General features: G+C 38.4%; 1 protein-coding gene across 6 annotated transcripts in view; it reads left to right on the forward strand.

The window, feature by feature from the left end:
* PTPRM (protein tyrosine phosphatase receptor type M) overlaps positions 1–23,691 on the forward strand; it is an 840,314-nt gene that overhangs the window by 329,029 nt on the left and 487,594 nt on the right. For 5 of the 6 annotated variants that reach the window (XM_058438632.1, XM_058438634.1, XM_058438633.1 and 2 more), the window contains exon 4: positions 12,272–12,350. The exons of the other annotated variant lie outside the window; for it this stretch is intronic. In XM_058438632.1, coding sequence (XP_058294615.1) covers positions 12,272–12,350 — 79 coding nt within the window. The remainder of the gene's footprint in view (positions 1–12,271; positions 12,351–23,691) is intronic. 6 annotated transcript variants of the gene reach the window in all.

Genomic DNA, 23,691 nt, shown 5'->3' on the forward strand with positions numbered 1-23,691 from the left:
ATATAAAAAATATATTTTCCAGGCCAGGTGTGGTGGCTCATGCCTGTAATCCCAGCACTTTGGGAGGCTGAGTCAGGCAGATCATGAGGTCAGGAGATCGAGACCAGCCTGGCTAACATGGTGAAACCTCGTCTCTACTAAAAAACACAAAAAATTAGCCGGGCATGGTGGTGGGTACCTGTAGTCCCAGCTACTCGGGAGGCTGAGGCAGGAGAATGGCGTGAACCCGGCAGACGGAGCTTGCAGTGAGCTGAGATTGCGCCATTGCACTCCAGCCTGGGTGACAGAGCAAGACTCCGTCTCAGAAAAAAAAAAAAAAAAATATATATATATATATATATATTTTTTTTTTTCCCAGTATTGTGTGTGCATGGATGCATGTGTGTAACATTTTCTTATATGAACATGGTGCATAAAACTCAGTATCCAAGTGATGCATTCTCAGGCTGTTTCTAGGCCTGAAAGCTGAAGACAAGATAATAGGATATGGGCTTTGAGAAGCCCTCTCTCAGGGCACAGGAAGTCAGCTTCCTCTGGACACCACCTCTACAATTATTACATAGGCTGCAGGATATATTCTAGAATTCTAAAATATTAATATAAGGTTCATGTATACTTGAAATATTTTTGTGTTAAAATACTTCATACAGTACTTTATTTCTATAAGCAAATTTCACACTAGTAAGTAGTTTTGATATGAGTGAAAATTGATTGATGAATTCTTTTAAAGGAATTTCATATTATAAATTGTTTCCACATGGGCAGCATCAGAGGACAGTCAAAGAACATACACTTTGTGTTACAAAGAATGGGATTTGAATATCAGCCTTGCTTACTTAGAAGCTTGGGCAACTAATTTAAACTTTATGAGCCTCCCTTTCCTAATTACAGCGGGGTGAGGGGTAGTAATTAGGGGTAATTAGGGGTTGAAGATGAAAGGAAAAGCACATTGGGGATATTCTAGCCTCTTAAGAAGTGGTGGCAGTTTGTTGAGCCACTGTTAAGATTTGTGGAAGATGGTAAAAAGGTGACCAGTTAATAGTTGATGCTTTCTCCCTGCTAAGGCGCTTCCTAAATGTGTTTAGTGGAATGTCAAAAGGTGTTAAATGAAAAAGGGCTCCAGGAACAAATCCTTTTGTGAAACACTGCATGAGACAAAGTGAACCAAGTTCCCTTCTGTCAGAACATTCCAGAACTGCTCTCATACAGCACTGCAAGGTGAGGTTCTGTGAGGGTCCATGCAGTTCTCCCTTCCCTGGACTTGTTTGACTGCATCTCAAGGACCAGGTGCCCTTGGGTTGCATTCAGGGACCGCTGTGTTGGGCTCTTCAGTTGGCCATTTCCCATGACCTTCTGGACCTTCTTCCAGAACATCCATTTCTCACTTCGCTTTGGCTACAAAATACTGAGTTAATTTTCATCTTGATCAGCATCTGAACTCTGCAATTGTTAGACTAGGGGAAGTTTTCAGTCAATCTAGACACAAGTGTCTTGTGTACTTTTGATAACCATTATAGGTCTTTTTAGGTATCTCTTACTTTCACAGTTTTTTCTTCTAGCTTTAATATTAACATTGTTAGACGTTTATAGAATTTTGAAAAGTTTCTTAGCAGAGTAAAGTGTTCTTACCACAGTAGTCATTTTGTGTAGTTTTTACTATTTATGGTAGAATAATGCTACAGGTACACATCACAATGGTAACCTGCATGGAATACAGCTAATTGCAGGTTAATTACTGTTCCTTAAAACATAAATTGCCAAGTATTTAGTGATTAACACATATTTAATTCCTTAATTAATGTTTTTCCTAATTGCTTCTGTGTGGACCCGCCCTCCTGTGGTTGGGAAGCAGTGGGGAAGGGCAGATACCTGCCATCCTCAGGGCACCTGCCTCCTTTGATTTAGACATTGATTTTTTGCCATTTGAAGAATATTTTCCTCATGCACTCGCCCTCTTGCTTTATTGTGCTGATAAAAAAAAAGAACTCTGCTTTGATTCTGCACCCCCGCCTCCTGTTTCCCACCCCTACACCCTGAGGCAAAGGAGCCAGCCACGGATTTCTTCATATTCTAATCATGCATGCACCCCAGAAGCCTCAGCTCTCACCCAGAATTTCAGCATTCCTCTCTGCTTTCAGAAGACAGTGATTCTGAGCCCAGTCAGAGGCCAGGGAGGTGGTGATCTTTAATATAAATAGTTGCTTTAAAAAGAGAAACAATACATAGGTAGCTGAAAATCTCCTTCCCCCATGGTTCTCCATAAAGAAGTGGGGCTGGGGAGGGTAGGCAGGGACTATAGGGAATGGGAGGAGAAAGTCATCAAATATGAGAGCCTTGTTGGTTCACAAGAGCCTCCTTGTTAAAACAAATGCCTTAGATATACTGAAGGGTCCTGGGAGAAGATTAGGTGTGGATTCAGATTGGGCCCTGCTCGGAGTTCTTTGTGCAGCAAGGACTCAAAGGAGCTTGTACTGGGGAGAGGGGCACTAAACCAAGATTCACCCTTATCAGTCTGACATCTTTCCTGGTAAATGAGGAGTTGAGGGAATAGGGATGACTTGATCTTACCTATCTTTTCACATTTTGCTGCAAACTTTATTCCCCTGAACAGCTAGCTCAGGGCCTGTTTCTTTGCTGTATTTGCCTTCAGCCCACTGATTTTACTACAAAGCCATATAAAGCCACAGCTAAGTGACAGCAGGCCCACATACATTTGCTGCCTAGAGACAGTGTTTTAGAGTTGAATTGGTGAGTCTTTTCTAGATTGTGTTCCACAAATCCAGGGAATGTTAGGAGGCATTAATTGACCAAATGGAAAGAAGCACTGGGTTAAACAAAGTAGAACTGCTTCGTTCTGCAGGCCATTTCGGAGGCTAGGAGTGTTTTTGAATCTCCAGGAAGGACACATGGCGAGTGTGGGTGCCCAGCTGGAGCCAGAATTTGGGCTTTGCTGAGTATTTCTTGAGTCTAGTGCTCCCTGAAGTACACTTGGGAAATACTGATATGTGCCAGTTGAAAAATAGAACATACTTTGACTCCATAAATTCCTTGGCTATAGCCCTTATTCCAAGTGCAAGACAATTGAATTGCTTCATGCCTCTAGAGGATGTGAGGAATTTGCTGTGGCAGTGAAATATCACTCTCAAGCAGGAAAGCTAGTCTAGTAGATGCCCCAATACTCTGCATTTTGTGCTTAAAAAAGACAATATGTTTCAAGAAACCACTGGGGACACAGTAGGTTGTCAGTTTAATATTGACTTAGAACTGTATTTAGGCAATAGAACAATTTGCATGATGTTTTTTTCATCCTCAAAGATCTTATTTTTGATTATTTTTTAAAACTTGCCACATCTCTAAATTTCATTCTTAACTTGTACTTCTTATGTGATGATGAAGGATAAGTACTTCTATTGCTTACCATCTTAATCTCTGCATGGTCTGCTGCTATATGCATATCAACCCTGTTCTTCATGACTTCTAAGCCATGTTTTTGTCCTCTACCTTAATTTCTGTGCATGGCCTCTTGAATGAGTATATGACCTATGATTAATCATACTTTTCTCTAAAGGGAAGGAGGAAACAATGAGAAAAGTGAGGAAGGTTGTGGTGTTGGTAGGAAAAACAGTTGAAGACATTTAAAAATAACATTGCAAGCACTAATAATTAGCTCCATTGCAAATTTTGTTGTCTTTTGAGTGCCTTTACCTTTCCCCCAAAGTAGATTTTTATTTTATTTTCTGATAACGTGTCAATACAAATACAAATGCTTGAATATTTTGCTCCTGATTCTTAATGTGACATGTTTTGTGGTTTTTCCTGGTCTCTTTAATATTACAGAAACTTTACTGTATATGTTTTATTTTTATGTAACTCATTTGACACAAACAAGACAAAGTTTTTGTAAATGGGTGTGACCTACCTTTGCATTTTATTTAAATCAAAACCAGAAGGATAGAGTAGGTAATGTGTGGGAGAACCGACGTTTAATCCCCTTTGTTCTAGGGAACTGACTAATGACTTCCACCAGCACATTTTCCTTGGTGAGTATCTGTGTTGGTAAGCAAATCCCCTTTCTTTGCTTACACGTAGCAAGGAAAAGTGGCAGCGTGGAAAGCTAATTTTGCTCTTCACTGAAGCAGGGAGGATCAGGGAGGCTGTGGTGTTAAACTGCTTCCGCATCACTCCTGTTTGGCAGACATCTGAAGGATAGCCTGATGTCAAACCTCTCAGAGGCCAGCAACCAGGATGGATTTTCATGAGCAAATGAGAGCAATAGTCAGTTTAAACAACTGGTTTAACCAGTTGTTTCTTCTCTAAAAGCAAATGGCTTTTCCCACAGTCTCCAAAGGCAATAGGGATACAACATCTTGTCTCCTGAAATGTTATTAGTTGAGATTGAATGAATATTGATTCTTTCTATTCTACATTTTCTTACATCCCAGGGCTGCAAATATCTGGGCGTTATCAGCAAAACAGTGCTTTGAAATGGAGACTCAGAGTGAACCACATCACGTGAATAGAGTTGATTCTCGATTATTTGCAGTAGTTATGTTCTGTGAAATTACAGAGAACACTGAATTAGTGAATACTGAACTACTTCTGTAGGAAATATGGGGTTAGATTCCTGTGAGCCTTTGGTCACAATGTTTTTGTAATGTTTTTGTCTACTGATCAATACATAACCTCATTTTATATGTGTTTCTGTTTAAAGATGCCGTATGTAATTTATGTTGTCGATTCATTAACTTTGAACCTATGGCGAAGGCCAGTAGCACTGTAACTCATGCTGACTGGAGCGCTTCTAACACATGTATTTTTTCCTTAAGGCTCATCTTAGCCTCCTTGCACTCTCAGGAGCGCTAGACAGCCCTGAAGCACTATACTTGGGTTCATTTTAAAAAGCAACGTCACCAAAAAGAAGCACAAAAATGGAAAAGCATGGCACTAACTAGACCACGATAAGGATACTCTTTTATGGTATCAGAGCTGAAACAAGGCGACAGAACATTGCCCTGCCTGACCTCAGCTAGGAACATGTGTGTTGAGCAACTCACATTTTTTTTTGCTGCTCTGTGCATGTCCACAGATACCATGAAAGCTTTGCAAGTATTGATTTTTGGGGGTTACAAATAAATTTTAGGGAGTAGCAAATTCACAAATTTGCCTTGAATAATGAGGATTGACTGTATTTTCTGTCAAGGCAAGTCCAAAAAAAGTGATACAAAACTAAATTCTGTGTTGTGACAAAATTATTTCATAATAAGGTGACTCTGTGATTCTGTCAGACCCACAGCTTTTAAAATAATCACAATTTAGATTGGGCTAAAGGGCAAAAACATTTTTCCTAAAAATGTTTGTTTCAGTAAAAACAACAAACAAAAACAATTTAGTCCAAATTTAGCTAACACAAAAGAAGATGGTATAAAATGAGATCTTAAGGTAAGTTTTAATATTAAAGTGTTACTAATTCTCAGTAGTTCAGTGTCTTTATAGAAGATTTTTGACTTCTAAATGAGTTAGGTTTTATTTTATTTTATTTTTTATTTTTCTGATATTTTGAGGCCTATGAAGTAATTTTTCTGGCTTTGTTTTGGTATATTGCAAATATGTATTTTAAAAATTTGATTATGATATTACAAACTTAAGTGGGTATTTAGAAAACCACACATGTAATATAATTGAAAACAAGTCAAGCCAGGGACAGGGTCTTCTTCTCATTGCTGGAATGTGAGGCTCCCCCATGGAGCGCAAGGCATATTGTATTTGGCTGTGATAAAGTATTGCTTTTGACATGTGCTTTCTTGTTAATCAGAGGAATGATGGTGCATTGGTGAGCCAAGCAGGAAAGTTTTCTCTAAAAACAGGAGGCTAGATAGTAAATATTTCAGGCTTTGCAGGCCAAACGCTGTCTGTGGCAGCTACTCAATTCTGCTGCTGTTGTATAAAAGCAGCCATAGCCAACATGTAAATGAATAAACATGGCTTTGTTCCAATAAAACTTTATTCATGGACATTGAAATCTGAATTTCATATAATTCTCCTGTATCACAAAATATTCTTCTTTCTGTTTTCTCCCACCAGTGAAAACTATAAAAACCATCTTTAGCTTGTGAGCGATATAAAAACAGGTGGTGGGACAGATTTGGCCACGGGCTGTAGTTTGCCAACTCTTGTATTAAACTTGATGCTGTCAAAACTATGCCATATCAGTCTTCCCAATTGCTATATTTCTTATAAATCTGGATGTAAAAATTTTAGAACCTGTGTATCTATACATTAAAAGGTGTGTGTGTGTGTGTGTGTGTGTGTGTGTGTGTATAGGTATGTAAATGTATTCAATATACATATAGTCTCTCATACTTGCTAGTTAGGCAGTTTGGCAACATGAAAAGAGTCCAGACTTGGAAGCAAAATAGATCTAGGATTAGACCCAACTCTGTAACTACTTGTGTGAACTCAGAAAATTTACTTAACCTTTCTAAGTCATCTTATCCCTGAAAGGGAGCTAATATGACCTACCTCACATAATTGACGGGAGAAAATTAGATAATATATGCAAAGGATACCTGGGACGTGGAAGTATACGAATAAATAGTTTTTTTTGAATTGCTAAATTATTCTTTTTGAAGAAAAACTTGGTACATGGCTCCATAAGATATTCAAACCTTCTAATATAGAATATTTTCAATATATTTTGTTCTGTTTCATAAAAATGAACATGGCACGTCCCCAAATCAATTTCTTACACGTTTCCTTTTTCCTTTTCCAATGGTACTGTTGGTATTCTCATGTTACTGTTTCCTCTGACCTCAATCTTTTTCGACCCGGATGCTGGCATTTTCAAACATTCCTATGATTCCCACTGGGTTCTGCACACTCTTGGTATACTTCACTAGAGCAATACCTGTACTTTTCATTAGAGTAGTTCCTTATTTGACAAAAAGAGAAAAAAGATTATCTTTGCTTTTGAAGCCTTATAAGGGCACTGGCTGGAGAGGTATACGTAATGGAAAATTTGCCAGATAGCCAGAGTTCACAACAATGGAACCTTGAACAGAATTCCAAAATCTGTTTATAAGAAACGTGTTTAAGATGAGCCTCATCCTTTGAGCTGCATGTTTTTTTTTTTCTTTTCTGGTACGGAGTCTCACTCTGTCGCCAGGCTGCAGTGCAGTGGCACAATCTTGGCTCATTGCAACCTCTTCCTCCCGGGTTCAAGCGATTCTCTTGCCTCAGGCTCCCGAGTAGCTGGGACTACAGGCGTACACCACCACTCCTGGCTAATTTTTGTATTTTTAGTAGAGACGGGTTTCACCATGTTGGCCAGAATGGGCTCAATCTGTTGACCTTGTGATCCACCCACCTTGGCCTCCCAAAGTGCTGGGATTATAGGCATGAACCACTTCGCCCCGCCTGAGCTGCATGTTTTAATCCTCTTGTTTGTTAGAAAAAATACAAAGGAAATCTCTCAATGGTTGGGTGTTTAAAATAGGTAATCTCAGACTACTGTATAGCATCTAAATTCAGATAGCTTCGTTTAGTCATATTTATTTCACAATAGGAAACTCTCCAGTACAGCTCATACCTACTTTATAATTGTAGTATGTGTTGAAACAGTTGTATACTAAGTTGTAAACTTGATGAAGCAGCTAATAAAACTTGTACTTATAAGTCCCTTAACAAGTTTCTAAGAAAGAACTAGAAAATGATTTTAATAAACATAGAAGTTATTGCTTCAAACTTGTGACACAAATGTGTAACATAAGAAACTTATTTATATATTATGTATTAATTTTGTATGTATATATGGGTAGACATGCACACATAAACGTATCAACAAAGATTGTTTTTCTCTTCTTGACTCTGCAATTAGCTTTAAGTCAGTGCCAGAACCTGAAGTTTGAGAAGTTTACTTTTTAAAGTTTCTAATTAAACTCAGAGGGGGCAGGAAACATATTTGTAATCAGATGCTGTCCTTCTTTGCCTCTTGATATTCTAGTTGGAAGACTGAGGGGAGCAAATAAAATTGCAGATAGAAGCTTGTCTTTAATTCTTTTGTTGTGGCCTTGCTGACAAGTCATCTTGCTGGGAAATATGGGGCGCATTGGCTTGTTTCTGAGACTCTCTTTGCCTCTAGTCCATAGGGATGAAGGCAGATAGTTGCTGGGAAATCCGTGAGTTGATACTAGCAGGCTGAAGCTCTGCACTGGGGGTTGTGTGGCTGTGGCACAGGTTTCTTGGCTTGTTTGGAGGGGAGGAGTCATGCTTCTGTGGCAGGAAAGGATCCCATTGCTATGAGCTGTGTTTATTGAATCTGTCATTTGGCCATTGCTATCTTGTTCTATTCTTTCATCATTCATGTTTCTTGTTTTTTCCCTAACTAAAGCTTACATTTTATAAAACTGTCTGCATTGCTTAGATCTTCCAAAGCATGCGGTAGATATTTTATAAATATTTGGACTAAAAGACTCAGAATTTCTTAGCGTAAAACTTCTGAGAGTCATCCATTCTTTGACGCAATGGATGAAAAAACAGATCTAGAGAAGTCTAGATGGCTTTTCCAGGTCTCAGATCTTCTCTGCCTTTTTTTTTTTTTTTTTTTTTTTTTTTTCACTCTCCTTTGCTTTGGTAGGGGTATGGCCCTGTATAGGTTTAAACAAAACATTGTGGATTAAATTTACACATACAGATCAACTTAAAAGTAGATCCACACGAGCACGTCTCACATGTACGCTATGTTCTAAAAGGTAATGCATTCCCTTCAAAGAATAAAGATAATTCAATTTTTACTAGAAGCTTCAGACATTGTAGTTGATACAGCAAAATAAAATTTCAATATGAAAGATAGTTTTGATGAGGAAAGATTTCTTCAGCTGTTCTATCCATGATATATTCCAAGTGCTTATCACAGTGCCTGGCAGAGAGGTGGCACTCAGTAGAGCCTTGAGTTCACTGAATGAATGAATGCATGGATGAATAAGAGAGAAGAAGGAAGAGAGGATGGCAGGTGGGATGAAGGAAGGTCTGATGAACATTTTTGCGTTTGGTTTTCAAAATACATTTTTCTAACCAGAACACCCGTGCTCTTGGGTAGCTGGTAGTGGTGGCATCAGCAGCCACCCCTCAGCTGTCCCTGCAGTAGCCATTGTATCAGAGCAGCTTGCAGGTTCCTGCAGTGCCAACTGTAGCTGTTTCCTGGGAGGCAGGATATGACTGTTATTCAGAGGACCTGTTTTGAGAGCCTCAGGAATGCTTTTTCCTTTACTTGCTCTCGATATTCATTTTCCTTTTGTACTATCAATTGTCTTCTTATAGACTTCAGTAGTAGAGAGATAAATTAGCAGGGTCCCATTGCAGGAATATCTGTGCATATCTTCCTTTCTCTTGTATTGTCAGTGGAAACTATTTATTAAACTTACGAACAGGATGAAGTTTTATTTCATTTCTGGTTTTCTGTTGTGCCTTTCCTCTCCCCTGTGTTATATGTTATTGTAATAGTGTTGTGGCACAGTGTCATCTAGTCTAGCAAGAGTTTCTGGGATGGCTTCTGTCCCTGTACTCCAGGAAGCCTCTTGAGCTTTTCCACTCTGGGCTCTGCTGATTGCTTTCTCCAGTTTCACATCCATCGCATACACAAAATAATGCAGACCTAGGATCAAAGTTTTTGTTTGAGCAATGTGTAGAAGTGGAAACATCATATTTGGAATCAGAAAAATTGAGTCTAAAGATTGCATCTACGATAGACTCATTGCATTTATGGACAATTGCTTTGTATCTAAAGATTTCATTTTTTTGAAACATGAAATTCTTGATTTTTTTGTATGAACTAATGAGGTAATGGAATGATATCTTCCTAGTGTATGTAACATATGTGCTTAGTAAATGTTAACTTATAATTACTTTTATAAATTGAAATTTTTATGGAAATCATTGTAGAGTCACATGCAGTAGTAAGAAAAAAGATATTCTTGAGTACATGTTTTGCCATTTCCCAGAATGCTAACATTTTACAAAACTATAGTACAATTGCATTCTGTACAATCGTACAAATATGTACAATTTGTTCTGTACAACTTTGTTACCTGAATAGGCTTGTGTATCTCCCACCACAGTGAAGATGCTAAACAATTCCACTAAAACAAGGAGTGGTGGTGATGTCCTTTTGTAAGCAAACCCATCTCCCTCCTGCCTCATCTTCCTACATTCCTACCCCTGGCAACCACTAATTTGTCCTCCATTTCTAGAATCTTAACATTACAAAATGTTACATAAATGGAATCATAGAGTACATGATCTTCGGGGATTGGTGTTTTTCACTCACCATAGTTATCGGGAAGTTCACCCAAGTTGTTAGGTACATCATTAATTTGCTCCTTTTTATTGCTGAGTAGTATTTAATACTGTGGATGGACCACAGTGTATTATTTACCAACTGAAGGACATCTGGGCTGTTTCTGTTGTTTGGCTATTATGAATAAAGCTTCTGTAAACATGATGTGTGCAGATTTTTATATGAATGAAAGTTTACGTTTCTTTGGAATGAATCTCCAAGAGTGCAATGGTTAGGTTGTATTTTAAGACTTACCATCATGAGTCATGGTTCCCTGGTGAGATAGTTTCATTCTGTGTGTAAATGGAGGTCAAAATAACATTCATGTGGATCTTTTAAATGATAGCCTGACAACTGACACCTTTAGTCAATTAATCAGATTAAGAAAATTGATAACTCTTTTACTGGTTCGTTCTTTCTTTCCTTTTTTATTTTTTTATTTTTTTGAGACTGAGTTTCGCTCTTGTTGCCCAGGCTAGAGTGCAGTGGCACAATCTCGGCTCACTGCAACCTCCGCCTCCCAGATTCAAGCGATTCTCCTGTGTCAGCCTCCTGAGTAGCTGGGATTACAGGCATATGCCACCACGTCCACCTAATTTTTGTATTGTTAGTAGAGATGGGGTTTCACTATATTGGCCAGGCTAGTCTGGAACTCCTAACCTCAGGTGATCTGCCCACCTCGGCCTCCCAAAGTGCTGGGATTATAGGCCTAAGCCACCACGCCCAGCCCTGGTTCTTTCTTTTTTGCCTTAATTTCTCTGAAGTGGCTCCACCATCTCAAAAAACTCCACCATTCTTAGAACCTCCAGGCATGTAGGCCTTTTCCTCTTCTCTTGTTTCTCCAATTATCAAGGCAGAGCTGATGCCCTTTTGATTTTGCCACTGTGGACATTTTTATATTATTTTCCTCTTGATTCATAGCTTTATTGTCTGATTTTCAGTTAGCATAGTCTCTTCACTGCATTATTAATAGGCTATCTTTCCTGGTGTCTCTGTCCTAAAGTGGAGTCTTCTGCAGCCTGGCCACAGCTGACCTTTGTGGCGGTAGGTCCCAATGCTCCCCTTGAAGGCCATGGTCACGACCACCTCAGGGCCTTCACATGTGCCCAGGACTGAGCCTGGTCCTCTTCACACTGTTAGCTCCTTCTCATCCTGTAGCTATTGGCACAAATTTCACCTCCTCATGGGAGGTCCTCCAGGTGTATATTCTTCTAGTATGCTGTACTCTTCTTTCATTACACTTACTGTATTTTTTTTCACTTGTATAAATCTTACTACCCCACATGGTCCAGTGTGGTCAGAGAGTTACTTTCAGAACCTTCAGAAAAGGTTTAGATCTCCTAAAGCAATCTTAATCTTAACGTTGTCTCTTGAGGGAAAACAACCACAATCCTAATTTGTGTATGGCAGTGGGTTTAACATACAGTGCAACCTTAAAAGTCTTCTTTAGACTTTGTTTCATGTTCAGGATCTCTCACGAGCTCAACTCTGGCTTTGTGTGGGGAATCCTTTCTATTTGCTGAAACTGTTGAAGAGGTAACCCCAAAGCCTCTTCCATCTCGGTGTCCCCATCTCCCACTCAAGCAGCTTACCCACCAACAAGTTGCCGTCTGTGCCAACTCACTATCATGTGAGCTTCCTCGCTTTGCCTATGGTGTACGTGTCATCCCCCGCAACCCCACGAAGTATCCTTTCACTATGGGTTTTCTATGTTGGGGTTCTGTCTAACCCATTCACTACCTATTGACCTCCCTGAAGACTGGGGTGGGGTCTTGCCTATCTTTGTAGTCTAGAACCTGGAACATTGACTAGCAGATGTTACGTACATGAATGAATGAATTGGTGAGAGAATAAACGAAATTATGTGTCTTATATATAGGAGATACTTGATAAAAGTAAGACAAAATGAATAAATAATGTAAATCTTTCTTAATTTTCCAGGTGATTTTTGAAGTGATAACTTCTGGACATCAAGGCTATCTCGCTATCGATGAGGTGAAGGTGTTAGGACATCCGTGTAGTAAGTTGTCTTTACTTGTAAATATTCGGGTACATCATTGGGGGCATGTTTACATTATGAATGAAGAGAAGGGATGAAAACCTGTGAAGAGGTCATCCTGCCAAGACAGTTCCCTGACAGGCCTGTATTGTTGGTTTGCCAGCCCAGAAATCCAAAAGCATGTACTCAGTGTAAATGCCATGGTTTGTATAAGTCTAAGTATTTTAAAATTTGGTTCAGGAATGGAGAATCAAGGAATTCTTTGGCATGCTCAGACATCTTTGCAAAGAACCTGCTTATTTGTTGCCATAGTCTTTAGAATTCCCTTTTCAGTAGTAGCACAAAGTTAAATATTGAGAATCTGTACATTTTGTTTCTAAGTCCAGTATGTTTTTGGCACAGTTCCTTAGTATTTATCACATGGTTTCAGATGATATAGCTGCAAACAGACCTGGGATCTGTCAAATAAAAGACACCTACCTAAACCACCTGGGGACCCCAGAAATGGCATGCTCTTCATCTTTTAAAAATTAATACTTTAAAAAAGTACAACAGGTGATAAACATACAATTTTTAAAATGTCTACTATGAACAACTAACAGTTTATCATATTTGTATGTGAGCCTTTTTTCTTAAATAAAATAGTACAGATTGCTAGATCTGTTTCTCCCCAAACCCCGCCCCCCAGGGGCCACCACCGTGGTGAGCTGGTTGTTGCACCTGTTATGGTTTCTAGTCTGCACACAGCAACAGACTGTAGCTGCTTGAAGCAGAAAAGGCATCCTATTGATAGAGAATTGGAGGGCAGTGGTATTCCTGAAAACACTGGTGGTCTAGACTCAGATGATGAGCAGGCCCCCAAAGTGAGGCTACACAAGCAGCCACAGCAACCACTATGGCAGAGGAGCCAGCTGTGAGGACAAGGGGAGCTGGCGCTGTGTCTCTGTGCACCTTACCCTTGGAAGATGACCCTTGCCTAGACATTCTGTGCTGATTCTGGGCCTTGGCATCTTTGGCCTTAGGTGCAAAGCCCTGAGGGGGATAGTCAGGGTGAGCGAGCTAGATCATGCACTCATTCATGCCTGGCAATTGGTGTGACTAGGAAAGTGAGTTGTTGGCTTTTCCCACTCTGTCAAGGGAGCTGGGCCTCAACTTTTACCGAGAAACATATAGTGCTGAGCAACTGAACACTGCAAATGTGTGTGTGTGTGTATGTGTATGTGCGTGTGTGTGCTCTTTCTCATAATCCCCATGGGTTTATAAAAGCAAAAAAGCAAGGATTGCCTTTTATAAATGCTAATGAATGGTTTCCAGCCATACAAATTTCTCTGTATTCTATTTTTTTTTAACTTAAGTGTTAGATATTTTAGGTCAATCCATGGTATTCTATCATATGGATTTACTACATTCTATTTTTCTAGTATTTTATGAACATTTAGTGTTTCCCCCCAGTTTTTCTCTAGTAAATATTGCTGCAGTGAGCATTATGGATGTGCCTACTGGTGCAGTGTTGAGAGCCTCAGTGGAGTGTGTTCTTAGAGGCTGAATTGCTGGGATGTAGTGCAGAGACATTCTTAATTTTATTGGATGCTGCCAAAATGCTATGAAAAGTGTCTAAACCAGTTTATATTCCCACCAGCAATGCATGGTAGCTTTATTTTCCCTATATCTTTGTTCAAAATTGATATTACCAGACTTCAAATTTTTGGCCATCTGAGGGATGATAACCTGCTTTATTTTTAGGATCTCTGGCATTAAAGAGAAACTGGCTAGTTCATACATTTCATGGGTCTTTCCTGATGACCCTACGCAAAATTATGAAAGAATGGTTATATCTACAATAATAAAAATGGAAACATTTGCAGGAGTGGCTCAGCTTTTTATTGCATGGATTTGAATAGACCACCAGGACCCTTTTTGTTAAGCTCTATAGAAGGCCTGTGTGGTTGTTACCTGATGAAGGTATCATGACACAGGTGTCTTAATTCCATCTAAAGGGGTTTTGCTCTCTCTGATATCTTTATTTGGTGCTTTGAAGCTTGCCAAACATTGAAGTTAACATAAAGCAATCATTCATTCATTACAAAGGCAGATGTTACTTTTGTGTCATGTTACATTTGTCTTTTCTTCTGTTGTCAGCAAAACTGGGGAGTTCAAGAAGATTCCCTGTCCCCTCCCATTTCATGAAAAGGCAGGAAAACCATCAAGGCTGTACCTAATTGAAACAGCAGGGTAAATTTAGGAAGCAGAATGCAATTACCTGAGCTGGAACTCAGCCAAATCCTCAGAGTAATAGCCTCCAGCTAGAAAAGTGCCATGAGATCTTCTAATATGCACAAAGTTCATGGCCTCTGATTCACTTCTTACTAGGAGGTTAAAAACATAAGAGCCGTAATTGCGTGCCTACTAAGTGCTGAGCACTCTAATGACATAGTCTGCCTCCCTGTTTCTTAGAGCAGAGCTCACGGCAAGGCAGATGTACTGGGTGCAGGTGTGGTGGCTGCAGTCAAGGTTGCACATGGCTTTCTATTACATATCCGGGGCTCCATCTTCCACATCTGGCCACTAGCCAACATAATAGCTCCTTAAGTGTAGTGCCTTCCATTTTACTGGATTTTAGTCATTGTGTGCAGCAAGGACCTAAAGACTTCATGCATATCAGTGCCTTCCTAAAACATGTCTCATGCAATTTTGTTCCTCCCGTAGGAGATAGCTTATTATAGCCATAGAAATGGTGTTTATGTTCTCTCCTTTGGAGAATACCTGTGCTAATACCTGATTGGCTTTGGGAGCTGCTGTGAGGGCACAGAATTGCAAAACAGGCTCTGTATCAAGGTGATGTATGGTACAACAGCGTTGTGAACTGGAAGACTTAAATGGTTTTGATGATAGCTCTTCCTTAGCTTATTTTTTCCTGAATCTCTAAGTTAATAGGGAAAACATGCAAATAAAGATTTTAAAGAAGGCAATAGTTCATTCTTAAAATGAAAGCTTTACAGGTAATATTTTATGAGCTTTCTTATCAGGATTCATAATAATGAATTATTTTGAAATTTTGATGTTCATTAAATTTAAATCCTAAAGGAGTATTAATATTGTATATCTAAAACTATGCTTTCCAAATGGCTGCAAAATTGCTGAATCTCATTTGCCTCACTGTAAAGGCTCTTATTTGGATTCATGTAGGTTTATGAGTAGGCATTACAACATTTTTTAATATTAGATATTCTGATACAAGTCTACAGTTGCTCATAAAATTGATTTTAATGTAGTGACAATAAGATGCAAGATCAGCCTGAAATGTGGAGATGACTGTGCAGAATCAGCAGCTCTCTAGCGTATGACCACTTCTAATAAACATATAATTTTTGCATTTGGTATGCACACTAAAAATATATTTGGAATTTGGTTCAATAATCCTGGTAAGAAAAGAAGCATTTTATTATAATAGCTTCCTAATGTTGTCTCCTGTTCTTAAATACATTATGAGCTGTGCATATATGGGTATTTCTCTTATTACCTTGTGGTACTGATAATTATTTTTATGTCTTAAAAGCCATATGTAATTTTAATAGATTTATTGACATATCACACATAATTTAATCCATGTTTAAAGTGTACAATTCAGTAGTTTTTAGTTTATTCATAGAGTTATGTACCCACGACCATAGTCAAATTTAAAATATCTTCAACATCCCCCAAAAGACCCACTACCCATTAGTAGTCATTCTTCATTTTCTCTTGTTACTCGTGGAGGGTGTCCAGGTTCTTGATGTCTTGAACAAAGAATTGGCCAAACGCACAAACAAAGCAAGGAAAGAATGAAGCAACAAAAGCAGAGATTTATTGAAAATGAAAAATACACTCCACAGGGTGGGAGCAGCCCGAGCAAGTGGCTCAAGATCCCCATGACTGAATTTTCTGGGGTTTAAAATACCCGTTAGAGGTTTCCCATTGGTTACTTGGTGTACACCCTGTGTAAGTGAAGTAGTGGCTGATGGTCAGTCTGATTGGTTGTGGGAGGGGACCAATTAGAGGCTGAAGTGAAGATACAAAGTTACACCCTCTGCAAACATCTGATTGGTTGCAGAAAGCGACCAATCAGATATTGAAGTGAAGTTACAAAGTTCTACTCTTATAAAATGAAAACTTGGCCCAAGACCAGCCTGACTGGTTGCAGGAGGGGACCAATCAGAGGTACTTTCAATTTTTCATCTGCCACCCAGAAAAAGTGGGGGGAGGCAGTGTGCAAAGGAAGTAGTCTCTGGTCCTTTTGTCACTTGGGTGTGGAAGGTTGGGATTTTCCTTTCGATTTAGTTCTAGGAAGTCAGCATGATTCGACCTTAGGTTCCTTGCCTCTAGACCCTATTCTCCCGACTTACTCTGGCCACCGCTCCTAGCCCTGGGCAACCATTAATTTACTTGTTGTACCTGTAGATTTGCTTGTTCTCCATATTCATTTAAATGCAGTCGCACTATATGTGGCCCTTTGCGTCTGGCTTCTTTCACTTAGCGTGTTTCAAAGTTCATCCATGTTGTAGTGTATATCAATATTTCACTCCTTCTTAAAACCAAATAGTATTTTATTGCATGGATATACCACATTTTATGTAAGCATGCATCAGTTGATGGACATTCAGGTTGTTTCACCTTTGGGCTATTGGGAATAATGCTGCTGTGAACATTTGTTATCAGTTCTCTTGGGTATCATGCTCTCAGACATATACTTAGGAGTAGAATTGCTGGGTCACATTGTAACTCTGTTTTTAGCATTTTGAAGAACTGTGAAAATTTTTTTTAATTGGCTGCACCATTTTCCATTTCAAACAGCAGTGTATGATTTCAGTTTCTTCATATTCTTGCGAATATTTATGTCTTTAAAAAAATCATAGCCATCCTTATGGGTTTCAGGTGGCACCTGTTTGTAGTTTGGATTACCTAATGGCTAATGATGTTGAGCATCTTTCCATGTGCTTATTGGCCATTTATATGTATGTTTGGGAGAAATGTCTATTCAGATCCTTTCCCCATTTTTAATTGAGTTATTTATCTTTTTATTATTCAGTTGTAAGAGGTTTTATATATCTACATACAAATTCCTTATCAGACATATGATTCAAAAACATTTCGCCCCAATCTATGAGTTTTTTCATTTTCTTGATGGCATCCTTAACAGCACAAAGGTTTAAATTTTGATAAAGTCCAACTTTCTGTTTTTTCTTTCATCACTTAGATACAACTATTTGGAGTTGTATGTAATAATTCTTCTAAGATCACAGAGCTTTTCTATGTTTTTTCCAAAGTGTTTTATGGTTTCAATTTTCTTTTTTTTTTTTGAGATGGAGTCTCTCTCACTCAGGCTGGAGTGCAGTGGTGTGATCTCGGCTCACTGCAACCTCCGCCACCCATGTTTAAGTGATTCTCCTGCCTCAGCCTCCTGAGTAGCTGGGATTACAGGTGTCTGCCACCAAGTCCGGCTAATTTTGTATTTTTAGTAGAGACAGGGTTTCACCAGTTCGGCCAGGCTGGTCTCGAACTCTTGACCTCAGGTGTTCTGCCTGCCTCAGCCTCCCAAAGTGCTGGGATTACAGGCATGAGCCACCATGCCCGGCCTATAGTTTCAATTCTTACTTACAGATCTATGAGCTATTTGAGTTAGTATTTGTGTATGCTGTAAGAAAGTGGTGAAACTTCATTCTTTTGCATATGGATATGCAGTTATTCCAGCACCATTTGTTGACACACTGTTCTTTCCCCATTAAATTGCCTTGGTACCCTTGTTGAAAATTAATTAAGAAATATAAAGACTTATTTCTGGACCCTCAGTTCTATTCAGTTGATCTACATAACTATTCTGCTACAAGTATGATACTATTTTGATTACTGTAACTTTTTAGTAAATTTTGAAATTTGGATCAGTGGGTCTTCCAAGTTTGTTCTTTTCTCATTATTGTTTTGGCTATTCTGAATCCTTTGTACTTTCTTTTTTTGTTTGTTTTTTTTGAGACAGAATCTTGCTCTGTCGCCCAGGCTGGAGTGCAATGGCGCTATGTCGGCTCACTGCAAGCTCCGCCTACCGGGTTCATGCCATTCTCCTGCCTCAGCCTCTCAAGTAGCTGGGACTACAGGCTCCCACCACCACGCCTGGCTAATTTTTTTTGTGTGTGTGTTTTTAGTAGAGACATGGTTTCACTGTGCTAGCCAGGATGGTCTCGATCTCCTGACCTCATGATCCGCCCGCCTCCACCTCCAAAAGTGCTGGGATTACAGGCGTGAGCCACTGCGCCCAGCCAATCCCTTGTACTTTCAAATGAATTTGAGAATCAGCTTATCAATTTCAGCCAAAAAAATTCAGCTGGGATATTGATAGGGATTGTGTTGAATCTGTAGACCGGTTTGGGTGAGGGGTTATTGCTATCTTAACATTATCAGGCTTTGTGATCTGGGAATGTGGGTTGTCTTTCCTTTTATTGAAGTCTTTTAAAACTTCCTTTAATAGTGTTTGTAGTTTTCAGAGTACAAGTTCTATTCTTCATTTGTTGAATTTATTCCTAAGTATTTTATTTTGAAGTTCTTTTAAATAGAATTGTTTTCTTAATTTTATTTTTGGATTGTTCATTTCTAGCTTGTAGAAATGCAGTTGATTTTGTGTATTGATCTTGTATCCCAAGATCTTGATGAACTTGCTTATTAGCTCTAATTGGTTTTTTGGTGGATCCATAGGATTTTCTGTATACAAAATTGTGTCATCTTCAAGTAGGTTATCCAGATTCCTATTTTTCCAACCTAGGTGAATTTTATTATTTTTCTTGGAGTTTGCCATGGCTAAAACCTCCAGTACAATATTGAATAGAAGCGAAAAGAACAGAAGTGCTTGTCTTGTTCCTCATCTTAGGAGGAAAGCTTTCAGTCTTTTAGCATGATGTTGGCTGTGGTGTTTTGTAAATGCTTGTTTTTAGGAAGAAAGTTCCTTTTTCTTTGTAGTTTGTTGGATGTTTTTATCAAGAAATGCTGTTGGGTTTTAGCAAATCCTTTTTCTCTATCAGATTATTATGTGGTTTCCATCTTATATTCTGGCATATTATATTGATTAATTTTGGGATGTTAAAACAACCTAGCAGTCCTGGAACACATCTCACTTAGGCATGGTGTATAATCTTTTTTATATGTTGGCATGTAGCAATGAAACATTATACGAAGTTACTGGGATATATGATGCCTTGAATTCTGAAATCTTAAAATTATACAGAATCATGCCCCATTATTTTGATGCCAATTTAAAAACAAAATAATACAGTAAAAAAGAGATAAAGCCCTTCTAAACCCATGTGCTGTATATTGGATAAATTGAATACAAAATCCAAGACTGTCCTGTATTATTACTTGGGCAATAGAAAATAAGTCAGCAATTTCTTTTTTTTTTTTTTTTTTTTTTTTTTTTTTTGAGACAGAGTCTCGCTCTGTCGCCCAGGCTGGAGTGCAGTGGCGCAATCTCGGCTAACTGCAAGCTCTGCCTCCTGGGTTCACGCCATTCTCCTGCCTCAGCCTCTCCGAGTAGCTGGGACTATAGGCGCCTGCCACCACGCCCAGCTAATTTTTTGTATTTTTAGTAGAGATGGGGTTTCACCGTGGTCTCGATCTCCTGACCTCGTGATCCACCCGCCTCGGCCTCCCAAAGTGCTGGGATTACAAGCGTGAGCCACCGCGCCCAGCCAGCAATTTCTTTAAATATTAAAGTTTATAATATGGCCTCCTAAATTCAAAATTATTCTTATTTTTTAAAATAGTATTTTCCTTATTTGTGTAGTCACACATTGCTTACCACTCCCAAATTTAGATTTTTTAATGAAGATTTATTAAATAGTGTGATTGAAATAAGAATAACAGTGACAAAGCACAAATTAGAATTGTTTTAGGAATTATGTTCTGCTGAATAAAGACGGATTCATGTGCTTTGGTTGAGAGATATGTGGGACTCAGAATTGACCTTTCATTTTAAACATGTGGGAACACAATTTGGACTTTTCTCCAAAGGAATATCATTCTTCTTAAGATATAGTCGACTTCTAAAAGTTATTTACATGTAGTGGCTACCTTAGTTTTCTCTGATAAGAATGTTGAATCTGTTTTTCCACTTGAAAAATTATTCCATTAAAGCCTGTTCTTACCTTTTAAGGAAAACAAAACTGACTTTGACCTGAAACATGTTAAGAGAAAAATTTTCTGCTTCTATCACAGGAATTACTTGGCGTTTTTGGACCTATAATCTCATTTGTATAAAAAGATAATAATGTTTTTCTCACTGAGTAAATATAGGGATTACATTAGTTAATGTACATATAGAATTTATCACAATGCTTACCACATTCTAAGAATTTAATTAATGTTAGCTATTGTTATTATTATTATTAGGCACTACATTGTGATAGACTTGCTAGAATTAGTTAGCTGCTAATGGTAAACCTCTAAATAGCTAAAATGATTGATATCCTAGATGGGGAAGTTTAGTTGTATGTCCATCATTAAATTCCAAAAATGTTTGCAAAATATATTGATTCTCAGTGTTAGAGTAAGCAGTACCAGGCTGTTCTTTTTGGCAGCAATTCGCTTCCTTGTTTGTGATGATATGTTACACAAATAGAGAGAAATATTAACTCTTTATTCTGGTGGTTGGGCATGCATCCCATACATTTCCACCTATGCCATTACATTAAAATGTAAGTTAAAGCAAAAGGGGGTTAGGACATAGTCCTCTTGTTCCACTTCAATTTGCACTTTGATCTCACAAATTACTCTTCTCTCATTTTGTTGCTAGTATTTTTATGCAGACTGAAGAATCAATAATAATGAAACATCTACAAAACGATTTGTATCTTGGTCAATGATAATTCTTGGCTTTGGGATCAAAGGCTTATTTGAGATCAATTAATACCCGAAAACCTCTATTTTTTCTTAGTAAGAAGCAACAGAATATGGAAGCGATGAGAGGATAGGAGGGCTGTACTAAGAACCTGTTTATTATTCATGGAAGATATTTAGTTTTTAAATCTCCTACAGGTTTTAGAAGAAAGCTGGCATAGCATTTTGAAAGGGTATCCAGGAGACAAATGGGCCTATAAATTTGGAGAGAGAGAGAGAGAATGTTTCTTTTTGAATATGAGATAGATTGAAATTTCTAGTCTGAAGGTGGTATACACCTGATGTTAATTAAAGTAGTATGGCAAGAGTCAGAGCATACAGCTCAGCATGGGATCTACACTTTTCTGGCTGTAGAGCTCTTTTTCTTGGGCTCTTTTCCAGGTTCCAGTGACAGATCAGTTATTTTAAATAGTAAGGAACATTTTTGTGGGCTAAGTATGAAGCACAGAGAACGCCTTGGCTTCATCAACTTGTTTATTCTTTATATCAACACTGCGAAATAGGTACTTTTAAAAAATCTCTATTTTACAAATAAAAAAATTTTGTGAAGATTTAGGTTTAAGAACTTTTGTATATATTCAGAGATAGTAAAGGACTGAAGGGGGTATTGATGCTTGAACACAAATGTGCTGAAATCTAAATCTTAAAATAGTATCAGCCTTAAGCTGTTTGCCACCTGAAAATGGTGCTAGGATTTATAGCACTAAACAAGGGGAATCTAGGCATCTTAAAAGTTTGGAAGATTATATAAGCCTTTAATATTTACTGAAAAAATTTATACCATTAGCAGAAAGTTTGACTTTCATGTTCTTGGAGAAATCTGATCTCACAGTCATTTTGTTAAGTGGAATAACTTAGAAACAGAAAAACAAAAACTACACATTTTCACTTACAAGTGGGAGCTAAACAATGTGTATATATGGACATAAAAGAATAATAGATATTGGAGACCCTGAAAGGTGGGACGGGGAAAGAGGTGATTGATGAGAAATTACCTATGGTGAATAATGTACACAGTTCAGGTGATGGGTACACTAAAAATCCAGACTTCATTGCTATGCAGTATATCCAAGGAATAAAACTGCACTTGGACCCCTTAAATCCATTAAGATACAAAACTTTAAAAGAAAGTGATATTCCAAAACTGGGCATACCATAGATGAACACACCTTTAGCAGAACCAGCGACAATTCTCATGTTCACATTATTTTTTAACTATTACATTTGCTGATAGAGCAGAGTGTTTGCATTTTATAACTTTCTCAAGAAAGATTATAGAAGTTAGTACTTACTGTATTTTTTAAAATAAACAGCAGAAATATACCTCTCACAGTTCTGGAGCCTGGAAGTCTGAGATCAGGGTGCCAACACGGTCAGGTTATGGCGAGGACCCTCTTCTGGGTTGCAGACTTCCATCTTTTTTGTTGTGTCCTCACATGGCAGACAGAGGGGGAAAGAGCTGAGTCCTTGTCTTTTTTAAAAAAATGTTATTTTACTTTAAATAATAAAAACAAAAAATAAATCGACACATAATTACACATATATATGAGGTACAGAGTGATATTTTGAAACATGTATACAATGTATAATGATGAAGTCAGGGTTAATTAGCTTATCACCTCAAACATTTATCATTTTTTTGTGCTGGGAACATTCCATATCCTCTCTTCTATTAATAGGTATTTGCAAATATACAAGTAATTATTGTTAATTATAGTCACCCTACAGTACTGTAAAACACTGTAACTTTATTAATACTTATATCTAACTGTAATTTTGTTTTCATTAGCCAACATCTCCTTGTCCCTCTACGCTCTACCTTTCCTACCCCTTAGTAACCACTCTTGACTTCTGAGATCAACTTTTTTATCTCTCTTACATGAGTGAGAATGTGGTATTTGTCCTTCTGTGCCTGGCTTTTATCACTTAACAGCATGTATATACTCTAGGCACATCCATGCTGCAGCGAATGACAAGGTACTTTTGAAAAGGTGGTGAAAAAGCTCTTTCGTACTCTGATGGTAAAAATGTGAATTGTTATAAGCTTTTATGGAAAGCAGTTTGACAATTTATGTCAAATGTCTTTTAAAATGTGTGTTTTAAAAATTATCTTTGGCTAGGCATGGTGGCTCACACCCGTAATCCCAGCACTTTGGGAGGCCAAGGCAGGCAGATCACGAGGTCAGGAGATCGCGACCATCCTGGCTAACACGGTGAAACTCCATCTGTACTAAAAATACAAAAAACAATTAGCCAGGCGTGGTGGCAGGCGCCTGTAGTCCCAGCTACTCAGGAGGCTGAGGCAGGAGAATGGCGCGAACCCGGGAGGCAGAGGTTGCAGTGAGCCCAGATCACGCCACTGCACTCCAGCCTGGGTGACAGAGTGAGACTCCATCTAAAAATATATATATATTTTTTATTGATACATAAGTGCATATTTGGG

This window comes from Hylobates moloch, unplaced genomic scaffold, assembly GCF_009828535.3.
Source record: "Hylobates moloch isolate HMO894 unplaced genomic scaffold, HMol_V3 SCAFFOLD_5, whole genome shotgun sequence".
In the NCBI taxonomy this organism is placed as follows: Eukaryota; Metazoa; Chordata; class Mammalia; order Primates; family Hylobatidae; genus Hylobates; species Hylobates moloch.